The sequence below is a fragment of the Oncorhynchus mykiss genome, chromosome 25 (assembly GCF_013265735.2).
Source record: "Oncorhynchus mykiss isolate Arlee chromosome 25, USDA_OmykA_1.1, whole genome shotgun sequence".
NCBI lineage: Eukaryota > Metazoa > Chordata > Actinopteri > Salmoniformes > Salmonidae > Oncorhynchus > Oncorhynchus mykiss.
The window spans coordinates 5,120,811-5,144,430 of record NC_048589.1 but is presented as its reverse complement, the minus strand read 5'-3'; the positions used below and the strand labels follow the sequence as shown (position 1 = coordinate 5,144,430).

The following is a 23,620-nucleotide window of genomic DNA, read 5'->3' as shown; positions in this document are numbered from 1 at the left end:
TACAGCTGAGGTGGGAGACTCTGTCCATAGGACAACAATCAGTCGTATATTGCACAAATCTGGCCTTTATGGAAGAGTGGCAAGAAGAAAGACATTTCTTAAGAGATATCCATAAAAAGTGTTGTTTAAAGTTTGCCACAAGCCACCTGGGAGACACACCAAACATGTGGAAGAAGGTGCTCTGGTCAGATGAAACCAAAATTGAACTTTTTGGCAACAATGCAAAACATTATGTTTGGCGTAAAAGCAACACAGCTGAACACCATCCCCACTGTCAAACCTGATGGAGTCTGCAAAAGACCTGAGACTGGGACGGAGATTTGTCTTCCAACAAGACAATGATCCAAAACATAAAGCAAAATCTACAATGGAATGGTTCAAAAATAAACATATCCATGTGTTAGAATGGCCAAGTCAAAGTCCAGACCTGAATCCAATCGAGAATCTGTGGAATGAACTGAAAACTGCTGTTCACAAATGCTCTCCATCCAACCTCACTGAGCTCGAGCTGTTTTGCAAGGAGGAATGGGAAAAAAATGTCAGTCTCTCGATGTGCAAAACTGATAGAGACATACCCCAAGCGACTTACAGCTGTAATCGCAGCAAAAGGTGGCGCTACAAAGTATTAACTTAAGGGGGCTGAATAATTTTGCACGCCCAATTTTTCAGTTTTTGATTTGTTAAAAAAGTTTGAAATATCCAATAAATGTCGTTCCACTTCATGATTGTGTCCCACTTGTTGTTGATTCTTCACAAAAAATACAGTTTTATATCTTTATGTTTGAAGCCTGAAATGTGGCAAAATTGGTCGCAAAGTTCAAGGGGGCCGAATACTTTCGCAAGGCACTGTACATAGAAGTACATACACTAAGTTGACTGTGTCTTTTAAACTGCTTGGAAAAATCCAGAAAATGATGTCATGGCTTTAGAAGCTTCTGATAGGCTAATTGACATAATTTGAGTCAATTGGAGGTGTACCTGTGGATGTATTTCAAGGCCTACCTTCAAACTCTTTGCTCGACATCATGGAAAATCAAAAGAAATCAGCCAAGACATCAGAAAAAAATTGTAGACCTCCACAAGTCTGGTTCATCCTTGCGAACAATTTCCAAATGCCTGAAGGTACCACGTGCATCTGTACAAACAATAGCACGCAAGTATAAACACCATGGGACCACGCAGCCGTCATACCGCTCAGGAAGGAGAAGCATTCTGTCTCCTAGAGATGAATGTACTTTGGTGCGAAAAGTGCAAATCAATCCCAGAACAACAGCAAAGGACCTTGTGAAGATGCTGGAGGAAACAGGTACAAAAGTATCTATATCCACAGTAAAATGAGTCCTATAACCTGAAAGGCCGCTCAGCAAGGAAGAAGCCACTACTCTAAAACCGACATAAAAAAAGTCAGACTATGATTTGCAGCTGCACATGGTGACAAAGAATGTACTTTTTGGAGAAATGTCCTCTGGTCTGATGAAACAAAAATATAACTGTTTTGCCATAATGACCATCATTATGTTTGGAGGAAAAAGGGGGAAGCTTGCAAGCTGAAGATCCCCATCCCAACCGTGACGCACGGAGGTGGCAGCATCATGTTGTGGGGGTGCTTTGTTGTAGTAGGGACTGTTGCACTTCACAAAATAGATGGCATGATGAGGAAAGGAAAATTATGTGGATATATTGAAGCAACATCTCAAGACATCAGTCAGGAAGTTAAAAGCTTGGTCGCAAAATGGGTCTCCCAAATGGACAATGACCTCAAGCATACTTCCAAAGTTGTGGCAAAATGGCTTAAAGACAACAAAGTCAAGGTATTGGAGTGGAACATCACAAAGTCCTGACCTCAATCCCGTAGAAAATGTGTGTGCGGAACTGAAAAAGTGTGTGCGAGCAAGGAGGCCTACAAACCTGACTCAGTTACACCAGCTCTATCAGGAGGAATGGGCCAAAATTCACCCAACTTATTGTGGGAAGCTTGTGGAAGGCTACCTGAAACGTTTGACCCAAGGTTAACAATTTAAAGGCAATGCTATCAAATACTAATTGAGTGCATGTAAACTTCTGACCCACTGGGAATGTGATGAAATAAATAAAAGCTAAAATAAATCATTCTCTCTACTAATATTCTAACATTTCACGTTCTTAAAAGAAAGTTGTGATCCAAACTGAACTAAGACAGGGAATTTTTACTTGGATTAAATGTCAGGAATTGTGGAAAACTGAGTTTAAATGTATTTGGCTAAGGTGTATGTAAACTTCCAACTTCAACTGTATATCCTCTTTATCTGTCAAGTTTTCATCCAGCATGTTGTGCTTATAATAAGAACAATTATGAAAGTATATTTGTTGATTGGAATGTGATTTAAGTTTTCTAATAAGATAATTGTTTTTGATAATACTTTGTACAAGTAAGTAACCACGCCCGAAGTGAGGTCAGGGAGCTTGTCAGCATGACGGAAAGCCCCCTTTGACCAGGTGTGCATGAAGGATCAACCTTTAGACCAGGAAACGTGAAGCAATAGCTACATGTTTGAAATGGTTGAAACTTTATCCTCAAAACGAGGTGAAGAAATAAACTCACCATCCTTTAGACCAGAGACGGAGAGCTGCAGTTCATGTCAATAGTGGTCTGAATCCTGAACCCTGAATAATCAACATGAGGAGGAAGAGGCGACAAACTCCCCTCTCAGACAATCACTGGTACACCTCATTATCTGTCCTGAGTCAAATATCTCAAACTCTTCAAACCATCCCATCCTGCTACGAGTCTCAAATCACCGTATGCTACACTCAGTAGAACCATCGGCACGGCTGGCTTTTCTTCAAATGAGCAGCTTCAGGAGCCAATGGAAGAGTGAAGTCTGTGAACTATTCAGGACTACATGATGGACAAAGCCAACCATACGTAAATAAATTCATGATTTCTTATTCCAAACGGGCTGCGGTTCATATGCAAAGTATGTGATTAATGGGAGAAAAGTTATAGAATGTATAGACGAATCGTCTCTCTCTCTCTCTCTTTCTCTCTCACTGGGTAAAATGCCATATTGTGTCAGTCCGCTAGGGACCTTTGCCTCATCTATTAATTGTGTACGTTATCCTGGTATTAATTAGTTAGCTAGTAAATAAATAATTAAACCAATTTGTGTCGTACTGAATTATGATTAGGGCTGGGATATTTTGCAAATGCATGAGGTAACGTCTGTTTAGAATGATGATATCATAAGAGGTAATGATTAATAGGATGACTGTTTATTGATGTAATATATACCTTATAGAGTTTAATTTGGGAGATGGTAACTCTTTAAACAGCCTCTTCTGTGGTGCCCCAAATTCCTAATGAGTTAATTGTTACATGATTCATTTAATCAGGTAACATTTAAACATAGTTAGTAGATTAAATAAATAACAGTCATCAGATTAATGAAAGTAAAGTCAAGACACTACATTACACACACAACAACCAACCCACTCACTCAGACAAACACTAATTATGCCCGCCACACAAAGTCAGCCCTAGTGCACTAATTGGGTTCCACTTGGGAAGAAGCCTGTATCTCTCTGTTCACCTTTCACGATGGTGTTATAATCAAAACATAATCTATTACAATTTACGTTCCACTCGGCGAAGTTCATGCACTTCCTAATTCTTTTTTAGGGCACTCTTACCTGAAGGTCTTGGGTAATTGTAGGCTGTAAAAGAGGAAATACACATTGATTACCACAATACACTTTCATAAAACTTTGTAGTAGCCGGGGTTGAGGAGTTACAGATTACAAATAAAGGATTACAAAAAAATGGTAACTCTAATCCATTAAATTACCAGCAAAAATATTGTAATCAGAATACAGATACTTTTGAAAAAGCTATGTTTTCCAATGGTGTGACTGCTGTTGTAATCCAAAGATTATCCAGTTTGAAAAAAGTTAAGGATGACAGCAGTGATGTAGTCTACAGCGATACAGATATCCCTTATTATTGATATCTACATAGCTCATTAATGTGAAATACATTTAGCTATTTGCACTTTACAGATTGTGGTTGTTGTGGATGGCTGTTCACAAATCTAAATGTGTATTTCAACCCAATTATGGTTGAATTCAAAAAGTTTAACCTGACTATCAGTCATTGTTTTTTAAACCAGTGGACAGCCAGGGAAAAATGCACTCTTGCAACAGCTGCATAGTGCGGATCCAAGCCTATGGAATAAAAGTGGTGCTTTATTGCTCAATCTAATTCATGCTGATAAAAAAAAAATCCACACATGCTCAAACTTGCATACTTTTGATATATTTAAAGGGCAAATCTATAGTTGCCATATCAATTTTTGGACTAAATTATATATACAGTACCAGTCCAAGGTTTGGACACACCTTCGAAGGACACACCTTCTACATTGTAGAATAATAGTGAAGACATCAAAACTATGAAATAACACAAATGGAATCATGTAGTAACGAAAAAAGTGTTTATATTTGAGATTCTTCAAAGTAGCCAACCTTTGGCTTGATGACAGCTTTGCACACTCTTGGCATTCTCTCAACCAGCTTCATGATGTAGTCAATTGGAATGCATTTCAATTGACATGTGTGCCTTTGTAAAAGTTAGTGGAATTTCCTTCCTTGTTAAAGTGTTTTAGCCAATCACTTGTACAGAAGGTAGCACTATTTGGTAAAAGACCAAGTCCATATTATGGCAAAAAAACAAACATCTCAAATAAGCAAAGATAAACAACAGTCCATCATTACTTTAAGACATGAAGGTCAATCAATCCGGAAAATGTCAAGAACTTTTAAAGTTTCTTCAAGTGCAGTCGCAAAAACCATCAAGCGCTATGATGAAACTGGCTCTCATGATGACCGCCACAGGAAAGGAAGACCCAGAGTTACCTCTGCTGCAGAGGATAAATTCATTACAGGTACCAGCCTCAGAAATTGCAGCCCAAAGAAATTCTGGACAGAGTTCAAGCAACAGACACATCTCAACATTAACTGTTCAGAGGAGACTGCGTGAATCAGGCCTTCATGGTTGAATTGTTGCAAAGAAACCACTACCATAGGACTCCAATAATAATAAAAAGAGACTTGCTTGGGCCAATAAACACAAGCAATGGAGATTACGCCGGTGGAAATCTGTCCTTTGATCTGATGAGTCCAAATGTGAGATTTTTGGCATAATCTATACTTCCATATTTCCAAGTCCTATTCTTGAAGATCAAGGGGTTTAACATTAATTGGAATGACTGGAATTCTGATAGAGTTTGGTTTTCAATGTAAAGATATAATTTAATTGTATTATTACATGTAGTAGAAAGCAATGGGTTAGAAGAAGCCTACATAAAGCCTACATAAAGCCATAAAGTGAAATGTAACATCCATATACTGTATGGCCAGCTATGTAAACTTTAATGTTGATTTCAACTGCAATAGATGTGGTTCGATTGATAACATTCATTTTTGTCTTCTTCAAATGCCTCTTAAGGGGAAAGTCATCTAAAAATAACTGAATATAATCAGATTACGTTACTGAGTTTGGGTAAAAAAGTTACGTTACTGATTACAATTTTGGACAGGTAACTTGTAACTGTAAGAGATTACATGTAGAAAGTAATCTACCCAACCTTGGTAGTAGCACACATTTTAAAATGTATTTAAATAATTGCTTAAATTAACATAACAAAAAGGGCCTACTTGGCCACAGGGTTGGGGTCAATTCCATTTCAATTCCAGTCTATTCAGGAAGTATAATGAAATTCAAATTAAATGCTTTTCAAATAGGAATATTTGGAATTGGAATTTGGTTAACTTTCTGAATTGACTGTAATTAAAATGCAATTGAACCCAACCCTGCTTGGCCAGCTACGGATTAGTTGTTGTTATTATTATTATTGTCATTAGACACTAACTAAAAAGTGTCCATTTTGGCTCCAGGTGCAAGCCAGTCACCGGGCCCTACTCACGCTCTGAGTACTTGATGGTGCGACTGACATAGTCTCCTGTGCTGTAGGTGGTGATGGGGGCCAGGCGGATTTCATAGGAGAGTGGGATCTTCAGGTCAGTCAGGATGTAGGACATGAGGCCTCCCTTCACCGGCTCCTTGTCGATCTGCTTGGAGAACAGGTTCATCTGATTCATCTTTTCATTCTGCTTCATCAAGGGTAAACAGAGAGTGGGATAGAAAGAGGGGGGGAGAGGAAGATGGTGAGAAATGGGACCCAACAGATAATGGTGGGTTTAACTTGCCTAACTGATATATATATTAAAGCCGTTTAAAACCTACCTCCAAGTAACATTTAAATAAGTGGAATGGAATGAAAAAACACGTTCACATTACAAAGTGCATTATAATCTTCTTATGGCTAGGGGTTCCGCTAGCGGCACCCCTCAACAACATTCCGCTGCAAAGGCAGTGCGCAAATTTTTTCTTGTTGTTGAAATATGTAACTTTTACACATTAACAAGTGCAATACACCAAATGAAAGGTACAATTATTTTTAATCTACAGATTGTGTCCGATTTCAAAAAGTCTTTACAACGAAAGCACAACATATGATTATGTTAGGTCAGTGCCAAGTCACAAAAACACACACAGTAATTTTTTCCAGCCAAATATAGGAGTCACAAAAAGCAGAAATAGAGATAAAATGTATCACTAAACTTTGATGACACTTATAGGACATCATGTTACACAATACATGTATGTTTCGTTTGATAAAGTGCATATTTATATCTAAAAATCTCAGTTTACATTGGCCCGATACGTTCAGTAATGTTTTGCTTCCAAAACATCCAGTGATTTTGCAGAGAGCCACATGAATTTACAGAAATACTCATAATAAACATTGATAAAAGATACAAGTGTTATTCACAGAATTAAAGACACTTGTCCTTAATGCAACCGCTGTGTCAGATTTAAAAAAAACTTTAAAACTTTAAAACGGAAAAAGCCCACCATGCAATAATCTGAGTACGGCGATCAGACGACAAATCAAGCCAAAGAGATATCCGCCATGTTGGGGTCAACAGAAGTCAGAAATAGCATTATAAATATTCACTTACCATTGATGATCTTCATCAGAATGCACTCCCAGGAATCCCAGTTCCACAATAAATGTTTGATTTGTTCTATGAAGTTCATAATTTATGTCCAAATTCCTCCTTGTTGTTAGCGCGCTCAGCCCAGTAATCCATCTTCATGAGGCACGAGCACTAGGTCCAGAAAAAGTCCAAAAGTTCCGTTACAGGCCGTAGAAACATGTCACACGATGTATAGAATCAATCTTTAGGATGTTTTTAACATACATTTTCAATAAAGTCCCAACCGGAGAATTCCTTTGTCTGTACAAAAGCAATGGAACGAGAGCTACCTCTCACATGACCGCGAGTCACGAGCTCATGGCCCTCTGCCAGACCATTGACTCAAAGAGCCCTGATGAGCCCCTCCTTTACAGTAGAAGCCTCAAACAAGGTTCCAAAGACTGTTGACATCTAGTAGAAGCCTTAGGAAGTGCAATTAGACCACATAGACACTGAATATTCAGTAGGCCAAGAGTTGAAAAACTACAAACCTCAGATTTCCCACTTCCTGGTTGGATTTTTCTCAGGTTTTCGCCTGCCATATGAGTTCTGTTATACTCACAGACATCAATGAAACAGTTTTAGAAACTTCAGAGTGTTTCTGGGTGTATTTCTGGATGGTTCTCCCATCTACACAGAGGAACTCTGGAGCTCTGTCAGAGTGAACATCGGGTTCTTTGTCACCTCACTGACCAAGGCCCTTCTCCCCCGATTACTTAGTTTGGCCTGGCTCGAGGAAGAGTCCTGGTGGTTCCAAACTTTTTCCATTTAAGAATGATGGCGACATTGTGTCCTTGGGGACCTTCAATGCTGCAGAACTGTTTTGGTACCCTTTCACAGATCCGTGCCTCAACACAATCCTGTCTCGGTACTCTACAGACAAATCCTTCAAACTCATGGCTTGATTTTTGCTCTGACATGCACAGTCAATTGTGGGACCTTATACAGTGGGGCAAAAAGTATTTAGTCAGCCACCAATTGTGCAAGTTCTCCCACTTAAAAAGATGATAGAGGCCTGTCATTTTCATCATAGGTACACTTCGACTATGACAGACAAAATGAGGGAAAAAAATCCAGAAATTCACATTGTAGGATTATTAATGAATTTATTTGCAAATTATGGTGGAAAATAAGTACTGTAGTAGGGAAATCGCAACTCCTGGCGGGTCTCCTGTCAAATCTGCTGTATTGGGAGTGGTAGATGCCCTTAGTGCATGGACATATATAATTACGGGGGGGGGGGGATTAAAAAACTGGGAGAAAAAAAAACTATAAATCTGGAAAGCCTGCCAGGGGTGGAGAAATTGGTTGTTTTAAGTGTGGGAGTACGACACATTGGATAAGAGAGGGTCCTTCAGTTGAAGTCAGAAGTTTAAATACACTCAGGTTGAAGTCATTAAAACTCGTTTTTCAACCACTCCACAAATGTCTTGTTAACAAACTATAGTTTTGGCAAGTCCGTTGGGACATCTACTTTGTGCATGACACAAGTAATTTTTCCAACAATTGTTTACAGACAGATTATTTCACTTTTAATTCACTGTATCACAATTCCAGTGGGTCAGAAGTTTACATACACCAAGTTGACTGTGCCTTTGAACAGCTTGGAAAATTACAGAAAATTATGTCATGGCTTTAGAATATTCTGAAGGGCTAATTGACATCATTTGAGTCAGGTGTTCCTGTGGATGTATTTCAAGGCCTACCTTCAAACTCAGCGCCTCTTTGCTTGACATCATGGAAAAAACTAAATAAATGAGACAAGACCTCAGAAAAAACTATGTGAGACCTCCACAAGTCTGGTTCATCCTTGGGAACAATTTCCAAATGCCTGAATGTACCACGTTCATCTGTACAAACAATAGTATGCAAGTATAAATACCATGGGACCACCCAGCCGTTATTCCGCTCAGGAAGAAGACTCCTAGAGATGAACGTACTTTGGTGAGAAAAGTGCAAAACCATACCAGAACAACAGCAAAGGCCCTTGTAAAAATGCTGGAGTAAACAGGTACAAAAGTATCTGTATCCACAGTAAAACGAGTCCTATATCGACAACCTGAAAGGTCGCTCAACAAGGAAGAAGCCACTGCTGAAATGTCTTCTGGTCTGATGATACAAAAATAGAACTGTTTGGCCATCATGACCACCGTTATGTTTGGAGGAAAAAGGGGGAGGCTTGCAAGCCGAAGAGCACCATCCCAAACTTGAAGCACAGGGGTGGCGGCATCATGTTGTGGGGGTGCTTTGCTGCAGGAGGAACTGGTGCACTTCACAAAATAGATGGCATCATGAGGAGAACATTTGGTGGATATATTGAAGCAACATCTCAAGACATCAGTCAGGAAGTTAAAGCTTGGTCGAAAATGGGCCTCCCAAATGGACAATAACCTCAAGCATACTTCCAAAGTTGTGGCAAAATGGCTTAAAGACAACAAAGTCAAGGTATTGGAGTGGCCATCGCAAATCCATGACCTCAATATTTTAGAACATGTGTTGGCAGAACTGAAAAAGTGTGTGCGAGCAAGGAGGCCTACAAACCTGACTCAGTTACACCAGCTCTGTCAGGAGGAATGTGCCAAAATTCATCCAACTTATTGTGGGAAGCTTTTGGAAGGCAACCCAAAATGTTTGACCCAAATCAAACTATTTAAATGCAATGCTATCAAATACTAATTGAGTGTATGTAAACTTCTGACCCACTTGGAATGTGATGAAAGAAATAAAAGCTGAAATAAATCATTCTCTCTACTATTATTCTGACATTTCACACTCTTAAAATAAAGTGGTGATCCTAACTGACCTAAGACAGGGGATTTTTACTTAGATTAAATGTCAGGAATTGTGAAAAACTGAGTTTAAATGTGTTTGGCTAAGGTGTATGTACAGTGCCTTGCGAAAGTATTCGGCCCCCTTGAACTTTGCGACCTTTTGCCATATTTCAGGCTTCAAACATAAAGATATAAAACTGTATTTTTTTGTGAAGAATCAACAACAAGTGGGACACAATCATGAAGTGGAACGACATTTATTGGATATTTAAAACTTTTTTAACAAATCAAAAACTGAAAAATTGGGCGTGCAAAATTATTCAGCCCCCTTAAGTTAATACTTTGTAGCGCCACCTTTTGCTGCGATTACGCTTGGGGTATGTCTCTATCAGTTTTGCACATCGAGAGACTGAAACTTTTTCCCATTCCTCCTAGCAAAACAGCTCGAGCTCAGTGAGGTTGGATGGAGAGCATTTGTGAACAGCAGTTTTCAGTTCTTTCCACAGATTCTCGATTGGATTCAGGTCTGGACTTTGACAAGGCCATTCTAACACCTGGATATGTTTATTTTTGAACCATTCCATTGTAGATTTTGCTTTATGTTTTGGATCATTGTCTTGTTGGAAGACAAATCTCCGTCCCAGTCTTAGGTCTTTTGCAGACTCCATCAGGTTTTCTTCCAGAATGGTCCTGTATTTGGCTCCATCCATCTTCCCATCAATTTTAACCATCTTCCCTGTCCCTGCTGAAGAAAAGCAGCCCCAAACCATGATGCTGCCACCACCATGTTTGACAGTGGGGATGGTGCGTTCAGCTGTGTTGCTTTTACACCAAACATAACGTTTTGCATTGTTGCCAAAAAGTTCAATTTTGGTTTCATCTGACCAGAGCACCTTCTTCCACATGTTTGGTGTGTCTCCCAGGTGGCTTGTGGCAAACTTTAAACGACACTTTTTATGGATATCTTTAAGAAATGGCTTTCTTCTTGCCACTCTTCCATAAAGGCCAGATTTGTGCAATATACGACTGATTGTTGTCCTATGGACAGAGTCTCCCACCTCAGCTGTAGATCTCTGCAGTTCATCCAGAGTGATCATGGGCCTCTTGGCTGCATCTCTGATCAGTCTTCTCCTTGTATGAGCTGAAAGTTTAGAGGGACGGCCAGGTCTTGGTAGATTTGCAGTGGTCTGATACTCCTTCCATTTCAATATTATCGCTTGCACAGTGCTCCTTGGGATGTTTAAAGCTTGGGAAATCTTTTTGTATCCAAATCCGGCTTTAAACTTCTTCACAACAGTATCTCGGACCTGCCTGGTGTGTTCCTTGTTCTTCATGATGCTCTCTGCGCTTTTAACGGACCTCTGAGACTATCACAGTGCAGGTGCATTTTTACGGAGACTTGATTACACACAGGTGAATTGTATTTATCATCATTAGTCATTTAGGTCAACATTGGATCATTCAGAGATCCTCACTGAACTTCTGGAGAGAGTTTGCTGCACTGAAAGTAAAGGGGCTGAATAATTTTGCACGCCCAATTTTTCAGTTTTTGATTTGTTAAAAAAGTTTGAAATATCCAATAAATGTCGTTCCACTTCATGATTGTGTCCCACTTGTTGTTGATTCTTCACAAAAAAATACAGTTTTATATCTTTATGTTTGAAGCCTGAAATGTGGCAAAAGGTCGCAAAGTTCAAGGGGGCCGAATACTTTCGCAAGGCACTTTATGTATGTACACTACAGTTCAAAAGTTTGGGGTCACTTAGAAATGTCCTTGTTTTTGAAAGAAAAGCACATTTTTTGTCCATGAGAATAACATCAAATTGATCAGAAATACAGTGTAGACATTGTTAGTTTTGCAAATGACTATTGTCGCTGGAAATGGCTTATTTTTAATGGAATATCTACATAGGTGTAGTAAACTTCCGGAAGTGAATGAAGGGAAGTGAATGATCGTAGATGACACACCCCCTTCAACATGCAGACTGCTAACAGACCAAAGTCATCTTGTTTCCTCTTCTTGTCTTTGGTTGACGCAAAAAAACAAATATGGTGGCGCGCACAATCTACCCATCATCGGATTAATTTAGATTTTTAGAAAGTATTTTACACAATTATTTTGAGCAATGTGAGCTCACTGGTGATGTGATGAATTGTAAATAGTTATTGCTATTAGCAAATTCATATTGTGGTTTCTGTCTGCCGAGAGTTATCTAAATATGACTGCTTATGTTACTTCAATCTTTCCTCAGTTAGCACAAGGACAAATGTAGCCTACATTTTCCGGTTTGGATGATTGTGTTATGCTGTAGCTACTTCTGTGAATGTCTGAACATTGCATCCAAAAATGAACTGGTCACATTCAGGATATAACTTTGTAGGACTGTGTTTGCGCAACATGTTTCTGTGAAAAACAGTTTGGCTAGCTGAAATGCTGACTGTTGCGTCAATCGAAACTGGACGTTCTAATCACATTGGTTTGAGCGTACGCTGCAGGGACCATTGTAAAATGATCACACCCATTTCTTGGTATGTGTGAAATGGTCTGAGAAAATGTATTTAATTAGAACCATGAGGAAACTTTTAGGAAATGTTACGCTCAAGTACTGAAATTCCCAGCTGAGAAATATTCCCATCTCAGAACGTTATGTGTAGGCTGGGTATCCGCAGCCATTTCCAGAAGATTGTGGGAAGGTTGTGTGCAAAATAACCATAGGACAACCATGCTGTCACCATGCTCTAAGAAACATATGGTTCTCAGAACATTATGTGCTAGTTGGGCATCAACAACAATGCATACTGTACATGTCCAAGCAGCAGAAGGAGTGTGCAAACTCATTCACGAAACTTATCCTACCAACTAGCATGCAAGATGCTAATTCCTGTGTCTCCCAGCAGATGCTTACTTAAGGAATGAGTTTTAAAGAGCATGGCGTTTAGCTTTCAGCTGCACAAAACCAAGCTGACTAATCCAGCCCCCTAACTCACTCTCTCCCTTTCTGGCTTCAATTGTGTGTGTGCGCTTTTTTCTTTGAATACTGCAGCTCTTGTATAATTCAACAACATACTTTCTCTCTTCCCCTCTCCCTCTCTTTCCCTTTATTTCCCTCTCTTCCCCATCTCCCTATTTACCTCTCTCTCTCTTTATCTTTCTCTCTCTCTTTTTCTTTCTCTCTTTGTCTTTCCTTCTCTTAATGTGGGCCAAGGTTTCTATGAATAGCTGATTACATTGTTTAATGGGGAAATTAGGAGGCCATCGGGAAGAGTGAGAAAGAGAGTGAGAGAGAGAGTTGCTAAGGGGGAACATTGCTATGTCCTGTCAACTGTCACATGTCCTGTCAACTGCCACACCTGAAATTTACAAATTTACAACAAAGAAAGTAAGTGGTCAAACCAACGTTTCATGTGCATGTTCAGAGTGTTTGTACCCAGGGTGTACTTTAGACCACTAGCCTACGTTGGATCATTGATGGAAGACAACTTCAGGCCATTCCCAGTGAACAAACAACCACCACACAATGTTGCCTCAATGCCTTACACTGATGCTTAGAAAGACCACCTCAGGGCCGTTGCAATCCGTTTTGTCACCAAAGCCCCATATACTACCCACCATTGCGACCTGTAAGCTCTCCTTGGCTGGCCCTCGCTTCATACCCGTCGCCAAACCCACTGGCTCCATGTCATCTACAAGACCCTGCTAGGTAAAGTCCCCCCTTATCTCAGCTCGCTGGTCACCATAGCATCTCCCACCTGTAGCACACGCTCCAGCAGGTATATCTCTCTAGTCACCCCCAGAACCATTTCTTTCTTTGGACGCCTCTCCTTCCAGTTCTCTGCTGCCAATGACTGGAACGAACTACAAAAATCTCTGAAACTGGAAACACTTATCTCCCTCACTAGCTTTAAGCACCAACTGTCAGAGCAGCTCACAGATTACTGCACCTGTACATAGCCCACCTATAATTTAGCCCAAACAACTACCTCTTTCCCTACTGTATTTATTTTATTTATTTTGCTCCTTTGCACCCCATTATTTTTATTTCTACTTTGCACATTCTTCCACTGCAAATCTACCATTCCAGTGTTTTACTTGCTATATTGTATTTACTTTGCCACCTTGGCCTTTTTTTGCCTTTACCTCCCTTATCTCACCTCATTTGCTCACATCGTATATAGACTTGTTTATACTGTATTATTGACTGTATGTTAGTTTTACTCCATGTGTAACAGTGTGGTTGTATGTGTCGAACTGCTTTGCTTTATCTTGGCCAGGTCGCAATTGTAAATGAGAACTTGTTCTCAACCTGCCTACCTGGTTAAATAAAGGTGAAAAATAAAAAATAAATAAAGTAAAAGGGCCGAGACATTAAAGCCGTATTTATGATTCACTTTCACAATGCAAAAACGCATCAAGTTAATTTATTTATTTTTTCCAGATAAGTTGACTGAGAACACATTCTCAATTACAGCAACGACCTGGGGAATAGTTAAATGGGTGAGGAATGAGCCAATTGGAAGATGCAGAAAAGACAGGAAAGACATTAACGTATATTACATTTAAGATTACATTTACATATAGGCCTAAACACTCTCAGATGTGTTTCCCATATTCCAAAAACCAAAAGTTAGGGAGGGGGGTTCATTTTTCATCACAGGCTTTAAAACCTGTTGTAACTACCAATCCCGTGTCCGGGATCGCTGTCATCATCTGACACTAATTAGCATAACGCAACGGACATATTGCTAGAAAATATTCCTAATCACAAGTGAAATATATTGTTGAAACACAGCTTGGCCGTTTGGTAATCACCCTGTCATCTCAGATTTTGAAAATATGCTTAGCATAGCATTATGTCCAGCTAGCAGTAGGCAACTTGGTCAGGAAAATCAGAAAAGCAATCATATTAAATCGTTTACCTTTGATGAGCTTCGGATGTTTTCACTCAAGAGACTCCCAGTTAGATAGCAAATGTTCCTTTTTTCCAAAAATATTATTTTTGTAGGCGAAATAGCTCCGTTTGTTCTTCACGTTTGGCTGAGAAATCGACCGGAAATTGCAGTCACGAAAACACCGAAAAATATCCCAAATTAGCTCCATAATATCGACAGAAACATGGCAAACGTTGTTTATAATCAATCCTCAAGGTGTTTTTCAAATATCTATTCGATAATATATCAACAAGGACAGTTGGCTTTTCAGTAGAACCGAGAGGAAAAATGGCTACCTCTGTATTTTACGCAAGAATCACTCAGAGCCATCAGGTGACCACTTACGCAATATAGTCGCTTACGCTCATTCTTCGACATAAATGCGTGAAACTACGTCAAAATGCTGTAGACACCTTGGGGAATACGTAGAAAAAGGAATCTGGTTGATAGCCCATTCACTGCTCAATAGAGATGCATCGGAACGCAGAGCTTTCAAAACATGAGTCACTTCCCGGATTTTCTCAGGCTTTCGCCTGCAATATCAGTTATGTTATACTCACAGACAATATTTTTACAGTTTTGGAAACTTTAGAGTGTTTTCTATCCTAAGCTGTCAGTTATATGCATATTCTAGCATCTTGTCCTGACAAAATAGCCCGTTTACTCTGGGAACGTTATTTTTCCAAAAATGAAAATACTGCCCCCTAGTTACAAGAAGTTTTAAGAGAAAGGGAGAAAGGAGAATAAAGGAAGGAGATGGGGAATATGAAGGGAGGATAGAGAGGAAGAGAAAAGGAAAGGAGAATATTCAAAACCCTGTGCACATCCCTAGTGAGTGAGTGAGTGTCTGTATGAGTGACTCACATTGCGAACGTTGACCCAGTAGCCAATGATCCGGTCTGTAGCCACGGGCTCTCTCTGGGTCCACTGGAGGTTGTAGGAGAAGTTGTTGCCCTTCAGATTGCGGATGGGGTTGGGCGTGTCAAAGTAGAACTCAGCGTTGTATGGACGGGCTACAGTGTTGGGGGAGGGAGAGGTGAGGGAAAGGTGAGGGAGGGAGAGAGGGAGAAGAACAGGGGGAAGGAGAGAGGGGGAGAGTTAGTTGGTTGGTTGGTTTAATACTTTTATCTATTGCGTATCAGTGGGTCAGATTAAGTCCATTAGTAAAAGTTTTCAAACTTTTCATATACTTAATTTTCAGTCCTATATTTCACACAAAGCGAAACTCTCTTTTGTAGGTGTAGCCATAACGATATTTCTGCTCCCCACCTATCCAGCCTTTTTTCTAACCTGTCAAGTCAAGGTGCAAATGTATGAAATGAAACCAGGAAACAAGGTCAAATCAATTTCCAGTAACCTGGGACAATTCCATTTCAATTTAGCCCATTCAGGATGTATATGGAAATTCCAATTTACATCCCAAATTGATTGAATTTAAATGGAATTGACCACAACCCCACTAGAAACTTCAGCAGCTTCTGGTACTCACATGAGATGTTGAAGGTGCAGGTAGAAGAGCCCACACCGTTGTTGACATGGCACTTGTACGTGCCGTTGTTGTTGGGGTCCAATTTGAATTTCAGCTGCGGGTTCTCCTGGGGGTTTGGGGTCAGGGAGGTCAGGGGCTCGCCGTTTCGCGTCCAGCGGATGCTGGCCATGTGTGGCGGGTTGGACTTCTGAATGATGCAGCGCAGGGTTACAAACTGGTAGTTGGGCGAGCGAACATCCTGGAAAACCGGGTCCAGGACTGGAGCATCTGAGTGTAGGGAGGAAAAATGGTGTTAATGATTTGGTTATATATGCGTTATAAACGGGTTATGATTTCCTTATGTAGATACTCTTCAAATAAAGTGTCCCCACATAGTCTAGTAGTAGAAGCAGCTCCTCTCCTAGGTTTAAAGGAGAGAAATATCAATATTGGAAGATAGAGAGGGAGGGAGAGATGTATTAATGATAATAAATACATTATGTGGGCTAAAACCCCAGCCTCACAGCAGTGCGCTGTAACAGAAAACTGTAAATTATACAAATACATTTTTGGCATGATCAACAGTAAAATACTCTGAAACATTATACTGCAGCATACTGGTTTAAATGATGGTGCATTGTGGGAAAATGCTGTGGGCTGGGAAAAGAATTGCAGTATTTTCATTGGTAATTCCACCCCACAGAATATAGTTCCTTACAGTCATTTTGAAGCACCAAAAACCTTTTGACCACTAGTGGGTGCATGCTATTGTTGTTTCTGGCTTATTTACATATTTTGAGGCATGCCTTGAAATATACTGTATTTGTTGCACCCGTGAGTGAGAGTGCTGTACAAATTTAACACATAGAAGTAGCCCATTTCACTGTTGCAGACAATTTATGTTTGAGGCAATAATGAGCTGGACAAACAAGGTGTTTCTGCAGAACAAGAATACAGACATTTGCACAGTCTTGCATATACTTTTCCCCGTGCGGCACATTTTCTGGCTGGTGCTAATATTGCATTCATTGTTGTTTTACTTCCAAATAATAACTTTGGACATGTGTGCGTTCCTATCAAAGTAAGTGCCTTATTTTCTGTATATTGTATTGAAGGTTTACTGTAGCATCCAGTATGCATGTATATGAATATAATGTATTTACAGTTTTATTCACATGTTTTCAAGTACTGGGGACAAATATGACACCTGTGATGTTTGTAAAACACTTTTTGAAAGATCTACTGATTATAATGAGCTAATGCTAAGTTATTTGCAAGCTATGTGTAGCAACATGTTTGTTGACATTATACACTGTATTCTGGGTGTCACGTAAACATCTGTCAGACCAAAGATGTTAAAATTAGATGAAGGAATGCTTCACTTATCTTTTGAGTAAAGTTCTGGAAGTAAATGAAGGGAAGTGAATAATCGTAGACGACACACCCCATTCAACATGCAGACTGGTAACAGACCAAACTCTTCTAGTCTCCTCCTCTTATCTTTGGTTGAAGCGAAAAAACAAACATGGTGGCTATTACTTTTGATTTTTAGAAAGTGTTGTGCACAATTATGTTGAGCAATGGTGAGCTCCCCCGTGACGTGATTAATTGTAATTGCAATTAGCTAATTCATATTGTGGTTTCTGTCAGCCGAGAGTTAGCTAAATATGATCTCTTGTGTTATGTCAATCTCTTCTCAGTTAAAGCTAGGACTAATGTAGCCTACATTTTTCAGTTTGGATTATTGTGATATGCTGTAGCTACTTATGTGAATATCTGAACTGCATCTGATTGCATACAAAAACTTTCTAAGGACTGTGTTTGATACAAAATGTTTCTGTGAAAGAACAATATGGCTAGCTTAAACACCGACTGTTGCGTCAATCGAAACTAGACATTCTAAATAAGCGTTCTAATCCCACCGGTTTGAGCGTATGCTGCAGGGACCATGGAGAATGATCACACCTGTTTGTTGGTATGTGTCAAGGGGTTCAATGAAATTTTTGGCAAAAAAGTAAGCTCGGCTCCATCCTTCATTGAGGCAGATGGCTTGTTCATGACAAAACCCTTTGATATTGCCAACCACTTGAATAACATTTTGGTTGAGAAGATTAACAAATTTAAGCATGACATGCAAACAAAAAATGTTGAGTCTTCACATTCATGCATAATGGACCAAATAATGAAAAACCAGCACTGTAGTTTTGAGTTCCACCAAGTGGTTGTGGAAGGGGCGAAACAATCTATCTTTAAATAAGGACCTGATACCGACAACCTGGCTACCCCAACCCCGGCCAACAGCTGTGCAACCCCTTCAGCAACTGGCCCAAGCCCCCAACGCTTCTCCTTCACCCAAATCCAGACGGCTGATGTTCAACTGAAAGAGCTGCAAAATATGGATCCCTGCAAATCTGCTGGGTTAGACAATCTGGACACTCTCTTCCTAAAATTATCCGCCACCACTCATCTGAGATTCCCAAACATTGGAAAGTGGCCGAGGTCTTCCCCTCTTCAAAGAGGGAGACACTATATATCCAAACTGTTACAGACCTATATCCATCCTACCCTGTCTTTCTAAAGTCTTCGAAAGCCAAGTGAACAAACAGATCACCGACCATTTCGAATCCCACAGTACCTTCTCCGCTGGTCACGGGTGCATCTCAGCCACGCTCAAGGTCCTAAACGATATCATATCCGCCATTGATAAAAGACAGTACTGTGCAGCCGTCTTCATCGACCTGGCCAAGGCGTTTGACTCTGTCAATCACCACACTCTTATTGGCAGACTGCCTCGCCTGGTTCACTAACTACTTCTCAGATAGAGTTCAATGTGTCAAAATGGAGGTCATGTTGTCCGGACCTCTGTCAGTCTCTATGGGGGTGCCACAGGGTTCACTTCTCGGGCCGACTCTTTTCTCTGTATATATCCATGATGCCGCCCTTGCTGGGGGTGAATCTTTGATCCACCTCTACGCAGACGACACCATTTTATATACATCTGGCCCTTCTTTGGACACTGTGTTAACAAACCTACAAATGAGCTTCAATGCCGTGCAGCACTCCTTCCGTGGCCTCCAAGTGCCCTTTAATGCTAGAAAAACTATATGCATGCTCTTCAACCGATCACTGACCACACCCGCCCGCCGGACTAGCATCACTACTCTGGACGGTTCTGACTTAGAACATGTGGACAACTATAAATACATAGGTGTCTGGCTAGACTGTAAACTCTCCTTCCAGACTCATATTAAGTATCTCCAATCCAAAATTAACTCTAGAATCAGCTTCCTATTTCGCAAAAAAGCCTCCTTCACTCATGCTGCCAAACATACCCTTAAAACTGACTATCGTACCGATCCTTGACTTCGCCAATGTCATTTACAAAATAGCCTCCAACACTCCACTCAGAAAATTGGATGCAGTCGTTCACAGTGCCATCCATTTTGTCACCGAAGCCCCATATACTACCCAGCATTGCGACTTGTATACTCTCGTTGGCTGGTCCACGCTACATATTCGTCGCCAAACCCACTGGCTCCAGGTCATCTATGAGTCTTTGCTAGGTAAAGCTTCGCCTTATCTCAGCTCACTGGTCACCATAGCAACACCTACACGTAACACGCACTCCAGCAGGTATATTTCACTGGTCATCGCCAAAGCCAACACCTCTTTTGGCCGCCTTTCCTTCTCGTTCTCTGCTGCCAATGACTGGAACGAATTGCAAAAATCACTGAAGTTAGAGACATATCTCTCTCACTAACTTTAAGCATCAGCTGTCAGAGCAGCTTACTGATCGCTGCAGCTGTACATAGCCAATCTGTAAATAGCCCATCCATCCAACTACCTACCTGACAACACTGCATCTTTTTTTATTATTTTCACCACTTGTCATTTTCTGCAAATATATGCTCTAAATGACACTAGTTTTATTTGGAATATGGGAGAAATGTTGTCTGTAGTTTATAGAGCAAAACAAAAATGTTAATTTTACCCAAACAGATACCTATAAAACCAGAGAAACTGATCATTTTGCAGGTGTCTTTATTTTTTTTCCAGAGCTGTGTATTGTATTTTATTTAACTAGGCAAGTCAGTTAAGAACAAATTCTTATTTACAATGACGGCCTACACCGGCCAAACCCAGACGACGCTGGGCCAATTGTGCGCCGCCCTATGGGACTTCCAATCACGGGGGGTTGTGATACAGCCTGGATTCGAACCAGGGTGGACAGACATAGAGGCAGACAGACACTCTCTCACAAACACAAATCCACACACAAACACATCCAGACATATCACTTAGTCCCCAGACATTTACAGTATGGTAGACAGGGTAGATTGGGTAGATTGATCTGCATTGAGTGCAAGGGAGAAAAGGTGGTATGTGTATGTGTATGTGTGTATGTGTGTGTAGTGAAAAGAGAAAGTGATGGAGGAAGACGGATGACGGAGAGAGTGTAGTGTTAGAGTGAATGAGAGAGAGACTGGAGATGATTGAGTCAGCTAGACGGAGCGAGGGAGGGAGGAAAAACAAAAGGGACACAGAAGGGAGAGAGGTGATAAGGCAATAGACAAGAGTGAGAGAGCGATAGAGGGAGACAGAGTGAGATGCTGCCTAATTGATGATGAGAATAGCAATGAGGAACAACATCCATGTCATGGTAAGATGAGCTAGAAAGAGAGGGAGGGCTAGGGAGTATAAAAGAAGGAAGAGGAGAAAAGGAGAGAAGGATGGAGGAAGAGAGAAAGAGGGGAGTTCCCTTAACTATAGAGAAGCATCTTCCCCGGGTATCGATCAAAAATGCTAAATGAAGGGTACAAAAACAAATGAAGGGTACAAAACAAAATTAATAAACAAATAAATGAATACAAACCAGGAGGGAAGGAGGGAGGGGGGAAAGGAAGGGGGAATCGTTGGTTTCCAAAGCGCCGATTGCTCCCTGGCAAAGGGCTTCTGCAACTTCTACCTCACTCTCTCTTCCTCTCCGTTTTTTATTCTCACCCTTCTCCCTCCTCTCCCTGGTTCTCTTTTCTCCTTCCATTTCTCTCTCCTTACCTCTCTTGATCACTAACTATCTTCTCTGTTACACTTTATCTTCTTCTGTCTCTCTCTCTAATCCCTCTCTCTCTCTCTCTCCAATAAATCATTGAAGTGGACTAGTGTCGCCCTTCCGCCCCACCTGCATTAGCCAGTCTTGTAAATCTAGCAGTATCTTTCTCACGATGTGGACGGACAGTGGATGTGGGTTGCAAGGGTTTGGAATGACAGCTCCATGTCATAGTAGTCTTTACTGAAGCTAGCATGCATTTGGGGCTAAACTAGCTTCATTCGCTAAGCAAGCTGGTTTGGGCATATCCTTTACCATGAATCCCAAACAACCTTTAAGGCCCTATCCACAAGGCACTTGTGGAGATCTGAGAGGATTGAATAGGTGTCTGCAACAACAACCCATCTAGCCTATCCAGTGGCAATTTTAGCTGGAAAATCTTGGTGGGGCAAAAAAACAAATTTTTAGATGCATGCCAGCAAAGTCACTACACAACACTAAACAACACATTCATTGCACAATAACGGTAACAAACAGTGCCCACAAACTGTTAGGGCCTACATAAAGCTGTCCCAACACCTTACCACTGCTACACCTAGCTATCAACGGAGCCTTGTCTGGAAGCAAAACAGTTCATTCAGACTAATTTACTGCCTTTTAAAAACATAGCTGATATGGCTGACTTGCTTAAACAAATGTGGTTTCTACTGACAATTGAGATGTACAAACTATGGCATAAACATCCGTAATTTCGATTAAGACATTAATGAGCGAGTTAGGACAGACGTAGTCAATATAGCTATGTGTTCAGCACTTTTGAAATTTACAGTGACAGAACTCAACATGGGCCGTTCTTACAGAATTCTCCCTGTACACAACATCAGAACCGTAGGATAAATAAAGGGGGCAAATAAGCTGACAATGAAAGCTCCTACAATATTCAATGATTAAATGTTTCTAAAACAGGCTATAGGCTACATTTGCGCCACCAAGTCAGAACAATAGGCTAAATTATGTGGGGAAAAGGGACACAATTATTAGGGTGAGTCACATGGGCTACTAACAGTTTACTACACAACATACACTTAGTATTACTTTCTTAGCTACAGTATACTGGTCATATCTCCCTGGCATATTACATCATTTATGCAGTAGCATACAATACAATTTTGGACTCACGTTGTTGTGCTCACTTCAACAGGACAGTGGCGCAGGGGTCCCTCGTGGTCAAATTTTGTCATCAAACTTTGTCATCAAAGGCTGGCAACTTAGGAAAAAGGTTGAATGATGATGACGTCAGAGATTTCAAGGTCAAAGCTCGAGAAAGAGGCTCGAGTTCCCAACTTCAAAACGTATTTTCCCAGTCAGAGTTCCCAGTTGTCTTGAACTCATTCAAGTCTGAGATTTCCCAGTTCCGAGCTTCCAGTTGTTTTGAGCATGGCAGAAGTCATGCTGGATTGACAGCATGGCAAATGTCCTTTAAAGCTTGGAAAATATACCCTTAATCCCAGACTTGGACAACACACCTACTCCACTGAATAGCAGAAATTGATTGCTTTGCAATGCCTGCAGTTAGCCACTGATTTTATCTGAACCACTGGCATTTGCGATTTCCAACTTGTTGTGTAATGTTTATGTCCAATGGCCGATGAGCACCGATACGTATTATATATAATTTCTCTTCATTATTTCTCTTCATATGACAAGGAATGAAAAGGATTTGCCAGTAGATTGTTGACTTAATTCATGATGATGACTGCTATCTTGCTAGCTAAGATTTTGAAAGTATGATGTTGACATGATCAGTCCAATCAAAGCATTCACGGACAACCAATCCATCAAAAGTAGAAATGAGTTGCATTTTTGACCGGACCACATAGTTTCCTTTCTGTTTGGCCCCATGGGCCTGACACAATTGAATACTCCTCTGTTCCTTATTCTTCAGCGGCTAAGGGTATAGTTGGGTGGACATCAAGGGGGCCATACTGCACATCACATTTCATGGGAAATACAGGCAGCGGAACAATGTGCGTTTCAGGGCTATCCTTTGAGCCTCTGTTTCTCTATGGCCAGGATTGTATTGTTTGCCTCATCCACCGATTTATATTATTTTATTTCACAGTTTACACAATAGCGCATACTAAAGTGAACTGTATAGGATGGTGAGAAAATGAGGACACAGTTCTTTTCAACAATGGCACAGCTCACATTGAAAACAAAACACACTAACACACCTTCAATGGCACCATTACAAAACTGTAAAGTGGGAAGGTGTATTTTCATGAGCGTCAAGCAACATCACATACCATACAGTTAATGAATAGGCTC

At 40.5% G+C, this 23,620-nt stretch overlaps 1 protein-coding gene across 1 annotated transcript in view; it reads right to left on the bottom strand.

Annotated features, from left to right (window-relative positions):
• Positions 1-23,620, bottom strand: part of LOC110505249 (MAM domain-containing glycosylphosphatidylinositol anchor protein 1-like) — a 297,185-nt gene that overhangs the window by 43,630 nt on the left and 229,935 nt on the right. The window contains exons 10-13 of the mRNA XM_036962249.1: positions 16,267-16,533; positions 15,642-15,790; positions 5,961-6,135; positions 3,670-3,693 (exon numbers count right to left, since the gene is read on the bottom strand). Of these exons, the coding sequence (XP_036818144.1) occupies positions 3,670-3,693; positions 5,961-6,135; positions 15,642-15,790; positions 16,267-16,533 (615 nt within the window). The remainder of the gene's footprint in view (positions 1-3,669; positions 3,694-5,960; positions 6,136-15,641; positions 15,791-16,266; positions 16,534-23,620) is intronic.